Genomic DNA, 12,793 nt, shown 5'->3' on the forward strand with positions numbered 1-12,793 from the left:
CTGGGGACGGGGCTGGGGACAGGGGCTGGGGACAGGGCTGGGGACAGGGCTGGGGACAGGGGCTGGGGACGGGGCTGGGGACGGGGCTGGGGACGGGGCTGGGGACAGGGGCTGGGGACAGGGCTGGGGACAGCGCTGGGGATAGGGTTGGGGACAGCGCTGGGGACAGGGTTGGGGACGGGGCTGGGGACAGCGCTGGGGACAGGGTTGGGGACAGCGCTGGGGACAGGGTTGGGGACGGGGTTGGGGACGGGGTTGGGGACAGCCCCGCCCGGTGTCGCTGCCGCACCTCGTAGCCCTGTTCCTGCGCGTTGCGCCTGGCGCCCTCCAGCGTGCGCAGCCGGTACTGCAGGACGGCGCGGGCAGCCGCGGGATACAGCAGCAGGATGTTCGGGAACACCCAGGTGTCCTGCCAGGCCACGAGGCGGGATTGGCTGCGGTGGGGACACCCAAGTGCTCCCGCCAGCTCCACCCTCCAAGGACACCCCCATCCCGACGGAAGGATGGAGTCTCCTCCATCCCTACTGAAGGATAGCCTGCTCCAACCCGACGGAGGAAGGATGGAGTCTCCTCCATCCCCCTCGCTGTGCCAAGCCCCCAGGCCAGCACGGCCCCCCTCACCTGGTCCCAGAAGACGTGTCCCCAGTAGTCCTCGCCGCGGGTGCCGTTGGACAAGCCGCCGGGGCTGATGCCGTGGAACGGGACTCCGGGGCTGTCCTGGGGCGGGACGGCGCTCAGCAGGTAGTAGAGGCAGCCGTGGAGCGCCTGGCGCAGGGCCGGGGGCCCGTCCAGCTCCACGGAGCAGCCCCGGCGCAGCGCGGCCCAGGCGCGGATGTGGGAGCGGTGCAGGGACCCCGCGGCCACCAGGGCCAGCCCCGCGCTGTAGCTCCGCTTCGCCTCCTCCTCGCTCCCGGCCACGGCCGCCAGGAACTCCCAGCACCGCTCCCGCTCCTCCCCGCCCAGCGTCAGCGACTGTGGGATGGGGGTCCACAGCATGTGGACAGTGGGACGGGGGCCGCCCTCCACCTCGGGAACCAGCGTCTGCCCGTAGATGTAGCTGTGGGAGACGGGAAGCGGTGGGGGGAGGTGTTTCTTCCCAGTATTCCATCTAACCCTGCCCTCTGGCAGTGGGAAGCTGCCACAAATGGTCTCCAGTCCCAGGAATCCAGTTCTAAAAAACGTCATCCCCTCCAAACCTCCCGTTTTCCCCAGCCTCACTTTGGAATCACATCTAGGCCCTGGGCCCTTCCCTGCTCTCACACATCAGAGTGAGGGATAATTCTGGACTTGCAAGGAATAAAACTGTTTCTGTGCTTAATTTCAGGGGTTTTCAGGGGTTCAGGGTGAAGCGAATGTGCAGAAGCCTCCACACCCCTCACCATTCCAGCCCCACACCCCTCACCATTCCAGCCCCACTCCCCTCACCATTCCAGCCCCACTCCAGCCTTACACCTGCAGTTCATTCCCCAGGGGAGCAGACCCGTGTGCCACAGCCCGTGGAGGGTGGGCTCAGGGCCGGGACCCCCGGCCCCCACACTCACTGCGCTCCCTGGAAGTCTGGCCCTGGGGTCAGGTCCAGGTCCTGGCTCTGCGGCACGAACAGGCTCTGGAGCTGGACAGTGACGGGATGAGTGGAGCTGTCCAAGCGCCGGACGGTGATGCTGAAGGCCATCAGGTGGACCAGGGAGTGGTGGGCATAGAGCTGGTGGGTGGCCGTGTAGCCGGGGCACTGAATCGTGTGGCTGAAGGTCCCTGCAAGCACAGCCAGAGCCACCAGCCTTTGGAAACACATGGATTCCCACCCCTGCCCTGTCTGCTGGTTCCTACTGGCCAAGGAACGGCTTTTCCCGGGTCCAGAGCCAGCTGTGGACTGGACAACACCGCTGACACCGAGCCTGGCCAAGCTGCTGAGGGATGGTCTGTGCCATCAAACATTTTGATTAAAGAGCATCTGCCGAGCCTGGCCCCAGCAGGGATAGAGCTACAGCCTGAAAATCGCTTATTCCTGCACAAAAGGGGAATTTCCCTCTTGTTCCAGAGGAGCAGCACCCCGAGGCGAAGGGAGCATGAGAGGGAAGATGCGACTGAGCGGCAGAGGCAGCAAAAGCAGAGAGAAGGGAACCTGCGGCAGAGCCCGAGGGGAAGGGGGCGGCTCGCTGCTCACCTGTCCAGGTGTCGAGGGTGAAGCTCTGGGCCGGGCAGTGGGCGCCGGGCGCTGCCATGCGCAGCCCCAGGGGGCTGGGGACATCGGCGCGGTGTGTGTCCCCCGCGGCCCCGCTGTACACGCCGGCGGCGTGCAGGATGTCCCGGAACACGCGGGTGCCCAGGAAGGCGTTGGTCACCGTGGGCAGCAGCCGCGGGTCCCCGGGCAGGGCCGTGGCCGTGAACACGCCGGGGTCGCCCTCGCCGTGGGCCATCGCCGCCGGCCCCGCCTGCGGAGCGCAGCGACGGGGCGGGGGCTGAGGGCACAAAGCGCTGCCCGCTCCCCGTCACCCCCCGCCTGCCACCAGCCGTCTCCGTCCCCTCTGGTCACCTCCAGCGGTTTTCCCCCATCCCAGCTTCCCCCCAGCCCCGGGGTGGATCCCCTCCGCTCCTCCACGCCATCTCCAGCTGTCCCAAACCCCCGACAGCTCACGGGCTTCATCACTCCCCGGCCTCCCCCCTCTTGCTCTTCTGCTGCCGCGATGGGATCGCAGCGGTTTCTCCCAACACACAGAGCCACCTTCCCCCTCCGGCCTCCTCTTCCTCCCCGTGCTGTTCCGTGGCACTTCGAAAAGCTCCCGAGACTTCCCCCTCTCCCAGCTCACTGCACCTCTCTGTTCGCCCTCGCTCCTGCATCTCCAGCTCAGCTTCCTGGGGCAGGACCTTTCTATTCCACTGGTTTGTACACAAAATCGTATTTACGCGCCACGTACAAACATCCGTGTAACTACAGACCAAAAACACGCACAGAGATGGACGCGCGTAAGCAGCCCCTGACAAAAGGGAGCTGCAGCTGCCTCCTGGCAATGCCGGGCACAGGGAAAACACAGGAATGATGAAATGGGGCTCTGAGAGACTCCGAGCGGAGCTGGGAATCCAGCCGGGGGGACGCAGGGGCAAGGAGGGCGCCCAGCCCCCAAACCCCTCCCTGAGAGCAGCCGGCTGCAGGCACAGCCCGGTTTCCTCACCGAGACTGAACTGCGAGGAAAGTCCTGCCTCCGGGAAAGTGAAAAATCCCGACCCAGCCCAAGCCCCAGGGCGCGGAAGGGAGGAGGTGGGTCTTGCCTTCGGTCCCGAGGCCGGGCTGAGCCTGTGCAGGCGGAGAGAGGCTGCTCCAGGGAAGGACGGAAGTTGCCCAACCGAGAAAGAAGGAAGGAAATCGCTTTTTTCCCCCCTCTCCTTAAAAAGAAAGTTGGAAAAACGATCCTGGACACGCAGGTGTTGGTCCAGCTGAGCTCAGTGCCCGCGGAGGGAGCCGGGGCAGGAGGAACTGAAAGAGCAAAACCAAGCCGGATGGCTCGGTGGTCCCAAAGCCGCCGGCAGAGAGCCGGGGTAGCAGCACACCCTGCTGACCTCCCGTGTCCCCAGCCACGCTCTGACCCTTCCCCTCGGCTGTTTCCAGGGAGGAAAAAAATTCCATGTGGACTCTGGCTTTGGCACGCTTGTCCAAGCCCGTTCAGCGGGTCCCAGCCTGCTGGCTCAGGGATCCGGGGGCGGAGCTGCGGCCAGGCAGCACCGGCCCCTTCGAGCGGCCAGCGGCCCCGGTGCCCACAGGGGTTATGCTACTGCCCGATCCAGCCCCTACAGGACCGGCATAACACATCTGTCCTCCGCTGTAAATCCACGGAAACCCCCCATGGAGCCCGGCTGGGTCAGTCCCCATGCCCCGGGGCTGCCCTGGGGACACCCTGACAAAGGGCAGAGCCCGGGCAGGTGCTGCCAGCTCTACTGCTTTGCTGTCCCAGGCTCTAATCCCAGCTGTGCCCCAGCTGGATTCACGTCCCCTTTGGTTTGTTCCTCACAACCAGCACAGTGATGCCAGCACAGGCTGAGTCCGTGGCAGGGGCAGGGATATCCGTCCCCTGGATGGGGATATGGCTGGGCATCCACAGGGATTCTGGAGCACTGGATCCCTGTCCAGCAGCCACCGGTACACGGGGACGAGCAGCTCCTTCCCCAGCTGATCCCAGTGGCATGCACCCCACCTCCTTCCCTTCACCAGAGGAATTTGGAAATAGTCTTTCCCAGAGTGTCCTTTCTCGCTGAATGGTGTTTTGAGCGCTACAAAGTTTGTAAAAGCCCGCTGAAGAGGAGGTCCAAGGAGAGAGGAGTTCTGCTCCAGAGGAAGAGTTTTGCTCCAAGGGAAAAGGTCCCTGCAAGAGGAGGTCTCCAGAGCAGAGCATCTCAGTGTCCCCCTGTGCCGGCTGGGGACAGTTTTTGGTCTCAGAGTCATGGGCAGTGCTGAGGGGAAAAAAATCCGAAAACAATTAAGGGAAGAAAAATCAGGCCGAGAGCAATTTGGGAAAACCTTGCCGTGCCAGGCCGTTCCTCCCCGTGCCCCTGGAGCCGTGCCGAGGGTGGCAGGGGCGTGGTGGCAGCGGTGACAGTGACAAGCTGGGCAGCTGCAGAGCCAGGAGCAGCGGGATCGCCCTGACAGCGCCATGAGGGGTTTCCAGAGGGGCTCCCAGCTCCTGGCAGCTGCCCTCCGGATCTCCCGGGTCCCCCGGGCACAGCTCCGCTCCAGCCCCCCCGAGCACCCGCTCTCTGCTGGCGTGAGTATCCTGGGGGCTGAAAAAGTGGGAACAGCCCGGTTTTGGGGGGGGGGAGGGGGGAGGGGGGCAAACCCTCTGTGGGGTCGGGGTCAAATTATTCTGGAAGGGGGTGGAAGCAAAAGGGGAGGGGGCGGAACAGGAGGAATGTGCCCTCGGGCTCCAGCCCACACCCCCGTGGTGTCCATGGACACCCCCGCGGTGTCCGTACCCTGCTCCCCACCTCTGGCTCCTGCTGCCGTTTGACTTTGTCCTTTCAGCCCCTTTCTTAACCTTTGGGGTTTGGGGGTCCCCTGCAGCCCAGGGCGAGGGGCAGCCGTGACAGACCAGGACAGACCCAGACCCTGTGCCCCTGTCCTGGGACAGTCACCCCAAAGGGGTGTCCCCACGGGCAAGGACAGGGCTGCTGTCACCGCAGAGCCCAAAGTCACTCCCCCTGTGGGGACAGTTCCCCCCACCAAAGCAGACCCTCCTGGGCTGGGTGAAACAAGCTGGGAAAAAGGAGCTTTCTACCAAAATCCTGCCTGGTTCCCCCTCCACCCCCTTTTTTGGGGGGTTTCCCTCTGCTGCCTTTCCAAGGTCTGCAACAGAGGAGCTGCAGGAGCCTGGAGAGGCTTTTTCCAGGCAAATAAATCAAAGAAAGGTGCCAGTGCAGGGGGTTAATGCTGTCCTGGTTGCACCAGGGATATGAGGCTGCAATTCCCATCCCAAAGTCATCTGAAAGTCAGGGACACCGCAGGCCCCGGCCACAGCTTGAAGGTCATGCACTGCTCCCGTGTCCCAGAGAAACAACGAACCTGGAGAGCACCAGCTCGACCCACTGCCAGTGGGAACAGCTCTGCTCCCCAGACCTGCCTCCAGAGCCCCGGGGCGGCCCCACAGGAGGGGGAAGAGCGCAGGGGAGCGAGCTGGGGGTGCGGTGTTGGACGGCACCAGCCATGCCCCTGATCCCCGCTCCTCGTCCCCCACAGGAACAAGCCATCGCCCTCACCGTGATGTTCACCTCCTTCCTGCTGCCCACAGCCTGGGTCCTGGCCAACATCCACCACTACAGGAGCCGGCCGGAGTGAGGAGCGGCAGGAGCAGCCCGCTCCCTGCCGAGGGAATCCCGGGGCAAGAGGCCTGGGGACAGAGCCTCGCCGGGATGGAGCCCCCCGAGCCTGCTCATTAAAACCCACGTTTGCGTTCAGCAGTGGCTCGCTGGGTTTGCTCCGCCCACGGGGGTGCCCGTAGGGAATGATCCGGATTCCTGCCCGCAGCTTTCCCTCGAGGGCTGGCAGCAGGCTCCTTCCCACTGGAGCCTCTCCCAGCTGCAGCGCTGCGTGCACCCCTCCCAGCGCAAGCCAGGAAGCCAATCCAAGGTAAATTCCTGACAGGAAAACACGCCAAGGCTGGAATTGACATTAAAAGGGTGCCACAGGCTGGGGGCTGCACACCTGCCCGCTCCCGTCCCTGCAGGAAGGGCCTCTCCACCCGCCACATCCCAAGGTACCTGTGCCAGGGAAGCAGCCAGCACGTGGAAGATTCGGGTAGCGAGGGGTACTTCCAGGTAGCTTGGAAAAACCTCTGGAGCTGTCACGGTTCTGCAGATCTGAGCCTCATTCCCAGGAGCTGCTCAGAGCTCCACAGCCGGGAGAGCTGTCGGAATGCTCCTGGGAGAAGCTGCCACTGCTTCCCACAGCGACATTCCAGGTTTTGGATGCCGATCTCAAGCGGCAGCAGCCCCATGACTCTGACTCCAGTGGAGTTTCCTTTACTCCCTAAGGAGCAGTGACAGCCCTGGGAGTGAGGGCCAGATCTGACACAGCACTGGGAAGGAGACCGTGCTCCTTAAAGCCTTCTCCTGTCCCCAGCTATGAAATAAAGGGACTCTTTTCCCGATCAGAACACTTATCCCTTCCACACACTCTCCTGAAGTCAAAGTGGCACCAGGAACAAGCCTTGGAAGACAGGGTGCAGCAGGAACTGGGGAATTCAAACCCAGTGTCAGGGCAGGGAGGAGGCAGGCCCTGGGCACTGAACAACCCCCACCCAGGAGGGAATTTCAGCCAGAAGGGCCTGGAGAGCAGCAGCAGGAGGCTGAGTGAGTACAGACTCCAACAATTCCATTTTGTCCTGTGTCCCAAAGCTTGTCTCCCTTGCGTGAGGCACCTCTGTGCCTGCACCAGTCTGGCACCAGCCACATGCTCCCTTCTTTCTCTTGCTGGGTTTATGCCCTCAGGCAAGGCAGGAAAAGCAGGAAAAGTACCAAAATTCCATCAGTGCTGTTTGCTAACGACACCAGAGAACCAAACTGGTGGGGAAAGCTCCTGAATCCCAGCAGTGGCAAGACCGTGGAAACACGTTTTTAAAGGGATCAGCAGCTCAGCTGCCAGGGACGGAGATGACACAGAATTCCCAAAAAGGGAAGGCAGAGACGTTTATTCTGGCAATGCCACTGCACCTCACCTGAGCACAAAGCGTTGGTGAAAGACAACCACCCCCTCAAGTGTATAGACACACCCACTAACCAGGAATCCCGGGAAAACCCTTGGATGGAGCAAACGCTCCCTCTGTCGCAGATGAGGAGAGGTGGAGGGAAGGGGGGCCAGGGGAGGAAGAGGATTTGGGGAAGAGGACTTGGGGAATGCTGCCTCAGGCTGCTGCAGGGGCAGGGGGAGAGGGCAGCGGGACGGGCCGTGCCCCCTAAGGCCAAGACCCCTCGGATCCTGCACCAGGATCCCACCCTCCTGCAGCAGCTGGAGGCAGGAGGGCTCAGGAGTGATCCATCCCCCCAGGACGGAGCTCTGGGACCAGGGATCAGAGCCACTCGTGCCAGCAGAGGGAAAGCTTGGCTCAAGCACCAAAGGGTCACACGGCAAAAGGCCACGTCCTCGTCCTCCTGCTCGCCACATCCCCGGCTGCTCCCGCTCTGCCCACCCACCCCTCCGGGGATCCAGTGCAGTCAGTGGTCTGAGTGCTGCCGGCCTCAGGAGCAGCAGGAATCACTCTCTCCTCTATGTCAGGATGTCGTGGGCTTGGTGCTCCACCAGCATCTCCATGCTCCGCACGTCCGTGCACCAGAACTCCAGGCGATCCTTCATGCCCTTGATCTGCAAGGCGAGGCCACGAGGACGGAGTGCCTCAGCTCCTGGGAATGCCCACAGGCTCCTCCTCACACCGGAGAGCCCACACCACTCCCCAAAGCCCCACACAGCCAGAAACAGGGACACCCCATCCCTGGAAGTGTTCCAGGACAGGCTGGACAGAGCTTGGAGCAGCCTGGGATAGTGCAAGGTGTCCCTGCCCATGGCAGGGGGTGGCACTGGATGGCCTTTAAGGTCCCCCCCAACCCAAACCATCCTGGGATTCTGGGATGAACAGCTTCTACCAGCAAATCAGCAAGGGTTAAACTGAAATGCACCAAAGGAGTCGTTTGCAGCTGGAATTCCAGGCACTCGATTTTGGGCTTAAAGGTAAAGACACCCTGCACAGTCTCCTTAAACGTTACAAGGATGAAGCTGAGAAGCTCAACAGCTCCATCATCATCCTGGACTTCCCTCTTCCCAAGAGCAATGTGCCTCCTACACCCCCAGAACTCCCAGAGGCTGTTTCATGCACTTAGGAATGAGGCCTGGATCCTTCTGGAAATCACAGCCACGGCTTCTGTGTGGCTTTCACGAAGGACGTGCCAGCCCTGTCCCTGTGATGCACCCCAAGCTGTGACCCTTCCCAGCTCCGCTGTCGCTCCCGGGTGCTCCCAGCCCGGCCCAGCTGGAGCTGGTGGCTTTACCTGCTGCAGGTCCAGCACCCGTGGCTGCACCCACGTCATGTGCACCCTCTTGTCCACCTCGTCGATGCTGCCCTTCACCAGCCCCACCGAGAGCGCCTTCATCACCAGCAGCTCCACCTGGGAACACAGATGATCCCGGGCAATGACCCCGCTTTCCCCCTGACAGGAGTAAAACCTGGCACCTTCACATGAGATCCCCTCAGAATCCCGGGCAGCAGCTCTCACACCCACCCCCTTTCAGGTGACAGAACTGCCTCGAGACTCGGCACCTCGACGTGGAGGAGTCCTGCTCCCTAGAACTTTCCGCTAAAACTCGATTTTAGGGTTTTTTAGTTCTTTTTCCCTACAACTAGATTTATTTCCTTTTCTCTGAAATCCCAGGAAAAACAAGGCAAGTGGAGAAAGCCAACAGAGCCCGACTGTCCCTGAGCAACAGGTGGGAGTCGGTTTCTTCTCCCAGGATTCAAGGGACAGGACAGGAGGAAACGGCCTCAATCTGCACCAGGGCAGGTTCAGGTTGGACGCCAGGAAGGACTTCCTCATGGGAAGAGCTGTCAGGCCTTGGAAGGGACTGCCCAGGGAATCCCCATCCCTGGAGGTGTCCAAGGAATGACCGGACGTGGCACTCGGTGCTCTGGGCACGGGTTGGACTCGATGACCTCGGAGCTTTTTTCCAGCCCAGATGATTCTGGGATTCTGTGTGGTTCAGGTCTATCCAGGCACTCTTAGAGCTCCAGAACCTGGACATTACCAAGGGTGTCCACCCCCAAACTCACCTCGTTGACGGTGACTTTGGCACTCTTGGCAATCTCCTCGAAGGTGAGCTGGCGGTGGTTGGCCGGGCGGGTGAAAGTCATCTGGATCCAGGGAACAAACCAAAAAAACAACCCCCACGGGGTTTTGGGGATTCCCACAGCTCCCAGAGCCTCCCTCAAGCTGCCCTGCCCAGTCTCACTCTGCGCTGGCAATGGCATTTCTCACGTTTAACCAAGGTAAGTCCAACGAGAATGTTTTACACCAGTGTGGGGCGGTGACAACAGAGCCGGGGCCTTCCAGTGACAGGAAGGGACTGTTCAGGTTATCCACCAGGGAAAGGACCCTCAGTCCCTGGGAGACAGAGACGTTTAACCGTGTTCCAGAAGCCTTTTGTTATCCTGGAACATCCTCCAGACACCATCCCTGAGGGATTGCTCTCCCCCTCCTCCACATCACAGAATGGACACCTCCCTCGATCCCCGGCTGCTCCAAGCCCCAGTGTCCAGCCTGGCCTTGGATCCAGGGGCAGCCACAGCTTCTCTGGACACCCTGTGCCAGGGTCTCAGCACCCTCACAGGGAAGAATTTCTTCCCAATATCCCATCTAGCCCTTCCCAATAACCCATTCCCACCTGTCCCGGCACTCCACGCAAAAGCCCCCCAGGAACTAGGGACAAGCAGCCCAGCACAAGGCGTTTTCCCTCACGGCACCTGCCCGTGGCTCCATCTACGGGCAAAATCCACCCTGAACCTCCTGTATCCGGAGTTCCTGCAGCTGAGGGACCAGGCACCCCGAGCACATCCCAGCTCACCTCCATGAGACACAACAGCTGGATCTTCTGCAGCAGGAGCGCTTCGTTCGCAGCCAGGTCGGGCTGTGAAGGGGGAAGAGGCACCAAAGCAGGTCATTCTTGCATTTCCCCCCCATCCTGGGGGAGAACATGCACGAATAAATCCCTGGGAGGGTTCATTTAGGAGGAAGGAGGCCACCACAACCAGGAATGGTTCCAGGAAACAGTCCAAGTGCCAGCAGTCTCACAAATCCACTGCTACGCCAGTGACTCCTGGTGTAGCCAGCACAGGTAACATCCAGCATCACTGCTCTCCCTCCCACTTCCCAGAACAGGAGGGAAAGCACTGGAAGCACTCCACAGGGAAGCCAAAAGAAAACTAATGATGGGTACCGAGATGGAATAACCACTCCTATGCTCCAACCAGGATTACACCAGTGCTCCAGAGCCAGGAATGAGGCAAAGGTGATCAGGAAAAGGCCGACAGACTCCAAATGTCAGCTGCAAACCCCAAGCCTGGGCCTTCAGCAGTGCCAGAGCCCTCACCTGCTGCCCCCAGGCCGACTTGAGGGCCTGGAAGGTCTCCACGTTGCCGCTGTTGAAGGCGAAGAGGGTGTCGATGAGCCACTGCCGGTCCGTGCTGCGCAGGGACTCCAGCACGGGGTGCATCAGCTGCAGGGGACAGGCAGGAGGGTGTGAGCAGGGCAGAAACAGCTCCTGGGGCTCCAGGGACCAAGGGATGTGGCAGCACTCACCAGCTCCCCGAAGTTGTAGACACCTTCTCCCAGCAGCCCGGCCAGCCCCAGGGTGAAGGCTCTCTCCTGCTGCTCTGATACTGGGAAAAAACCAAAACAAAAATAATTTGCATGAAAAAAAAACCCAAACCAAAACTGCTATGGATAAAGAAAACCCCAACCAAAAATAATTGGATGATAAAAAAAAGCCAAGCCAATAATATTTTGGATAAAGCACCACTTTAAGCCCCATCGAGCCCTGCCTCACCTACATTAAACAATTCCCAGCCCTCATCTTCTCCCACGCTGCCTGAAACTCAGGAGCCTGCAGCACAAAAGGGCTGCTTTTTGAATCTAGAGTGAAGATTTTGGGGAATTAGAACAAACTTGTCCTTCTGGCAACTTCCCCCTCTTCCCCCTGGTGCAGGCCAGGAGCAGGTCCTCAGGGGTCACTCCTCAGTCCAGCCGGACCTCGGACCCACCACGGCACAGCCAAAACAACACGGAGAAAACCCCAGCCAGGGCACTCATTTGGCTTGTGGGGATGAAGCAGGGTGTGGGAAGTGGGATTTCCCCTGCAGAGGAGTTACCTGGCAGGTCCTTGACCTCGATGCAGCCCAGGAAGCGCAGCGCGTCCTTGTAGTAGGCGGCGTGGTTCCCCACGGTCTGGTAGTACTTGCTGGAGAGGTCGTAGAAGCGGCTGTGCACTGATGTCACCCCGGGGAGGGTGTTCAGCATCTCCTCCACCTCCTCGATGGTCTCCTGGGGAGGGCAAGACCTGGCTCTTACAGGGCAAGGAGCACCTGGGGGGTGCCTGCGCTCCCGGCTCCGAGGGTCGCAGCCCTCCCGGGGGATGCCCGGTGACATCCCGGGCAGGTGTGACACAGCCAAAGCCACCACCACTCCCAAACCCCTCCCTGTGCCCAGAGAAGCTCTGGCTGCCCCATCCCTGAAAGTGTCCAAGGCCAGGGTGGAGCAACCTGCTCTAGTGGAAGGCGTCCCTGCCCATGACTGGGTGATCTTCAAGATCCCTTCCAACCCAAACCATTCCAGGATTCCACCCCCCAAACCCATCCCTCTGTACTCGCTCGAGGAGAGCCAAAGCTGCCCTGCCTGAAAAACATCATTTCAGGTTTGAAAGATGGTTTTAAAGCCAGCCAAGGATGACAAACCCCATGTGCTTCGCTCAAGCAACACCACCACAGGTCACCGTCAGCAGCTCCCTCATCCTGGAGAGCTCACAAGCCCCTCTGAGCCGGGAGCTGGGAGAACCAAGGAATGTCCCAGCACCCCAAAACTCCCCATCCCCCATCCCAGGCTGCCCCTCACCTTGGTGACCTGCAGGTCCCCGATGTTGAGCTTGAGGGCCCCGATGGCCGTTTTGCACAGGATCACAGCCTCGTCGCTGCTCTTCACCTGCAGGGACCCAGGGACCCCTTTGGAGTGTCACCTGCAGCCAGGTGCGCTCCAGGGGCTGCATAAACGTCCCTTGTGCCCACATTCCTGCACTCAAATCCCTGTGGAAAGGCGCTGCTCTCCAGCACAGGTGTCACATACGCCCATGCCTCTTGGCTTGCTCACAACAACCGAGAGCAACTCCCAACATACCTTTTCCCGGGTCTTCTCCAGAAAAGTCAGGGCCACATTGGGATCTGGAGCAGAGGGAAAAACAGATTTAAACGTGCAGCTCTCGTGGAGCCAAACCTCGCCTTCCAACCCGCCTTTTACAGGCTCCCTGCAGGCTGCACTAGGGGTTCCCATCCAGGGCCCCCAGCCACGATGCAGAGCTAACAACAGCACGGGGAAGAGGGGAGGACACGCACCTGTCATCTGCCGGACCACATGCAGGATGATCTCCACCAGGGACAGGGGGTTCACCCTGCAGGGAGCAGCTCGGAATCAGCAGGGACCCCCAGTTCCCCCCAGGCAACCCCCAAACCCTCCCAGGTGACCCTCAAACCCTCCCAGGTGACCCCCAGTTCCCCCCAGG

At 61.1% G+C, this 12,793-nt stretch overlaps 2 protein-coding genes and 1 long non-coding RNA gene across 4 annotated transcripts in view; 1 reads left to right on the forward strand and 2 right to left on the reverse strand.

Annotated features, from left to right (window-relative positions):
* The window catches only part of PGGHG (protein-glucosylgalactosylhydroxylysine glucosidase), a 9,724-nt gene extending 5,284 nt beyond the window's left edge, over positions 1 to 4,440 (reverse strand). Inside the window, exons 1-5 of one of the 2 annotated variants that reach the window (XM_042021237.1) lie at positions 3,268 to 4,440; positions 2,165 to 2,432; positions 1,542 to 1,752; positions 622 to 1,057; positions 290 to 409 (exon numbers count right to left, since the gene is read on the reverse strand). In XM_042021237.1, the coding sequence (XP_041877171.1) occupies positions 290 to 409; positions 622 to 1,057; positions 1,542 to 1,752; positions 2,165 to 2,417 (1,020 nt within the window). In that variant the 5' untranslated portion in view covers positions 2,418 to 2,432; positions 3,268 to 4,440. Of the gene's footprint in view, positions 1 to 289; positions 410 to 621; positions 1,058 to 1,541; positions 1,753 to 2,164; positions 2,433 to 3,170 lie in introns of both variants that reach the window. The other variant, XM_042021238.1, reaches the window with a different exon arrangement.
* A 96-nt stretch (positions 4,441 to 4,536) lies between these two features.
* Positions 4,537 to 5,940, forward strand: LOC121661271. Its single transcript, XR_006014897.1, has 2 exons — positions 4,537 to 4,754; positions 5,723 to 5,940. It is a non-coding gene; the product is annotated as an uncharacterized LOC121661271 (long non-coding RNA).
* A 1,205-nt stretch (positions 5,941 to 7,145) lies between these two features.
* PSMD13 (proteasome 26S subunit, non-ATPase 13) overlaps positions 7,146 to 12,793 on the reverse strand; it is a 6,923-nt gene continuing 1,275 nt past the window's right edge. Inside the window, exons 4-13 of the mRNA XM_042021239.1 lie at positions 12,627 to 12,682; positions 12,412 to 12,455; positions 12,133 to 12,219; positions 11,394 to 11,565; positions 10,825 to 10,904; positions 10,616 to 10,741; positions 10,091 to 10,153; positions 9,300 to 9,380; positions 8,524 to 8,640; positions 7,146 to 7,843 (exon numbers count right to left, since the gene is read on the reverse strand). Of these exons, the coding sequence (XP_041877173.1) occupies positions 7,748 to 7,843; positions 8,524 to 8,640; positions 9,300 to 9,380; positions 10,091 to 10,153; positions 10,616 to 10,741; positions 10,825 to 10,904; positions 11,394 to 11,565; positions 12,133 to 12,219; positions 12,412 to 12,455; positions 12,627 to 12,682 (922 nt within the window). The 3' untranslated portion in view covers positions 7,146 to 7,747. The remainder of the gene's footprint in view (positions 7,844 to 8,523; positions 8,641 to 9,299; positions 9,381 to 10,090; positions 10,154 to 10,615; positions 10,742 to 10,824; positions 10,905 to 11,393; positions 11,566 to 12,132; positions 12,220 to 12,411; positions 12,456 to 12,626; positions 12,683 to 12,793) is intronic.

This window comes from Corvus kubaryi, unplaced genomic scaffold (genome assembly GCF_017639235.1).
Source record: "Corvus kubaryi isolate FWS band 111438036 unplaced genomic scaffold, C.kubaryi_AGA036_p1.0 37130, whole genome shotgun sequence".
Lineage (NCBI taxonomy): Eukaryota > Metazoa > Chordata > Aves > Passeriformes > Corvidae > Corvus > Corvus kubaryi.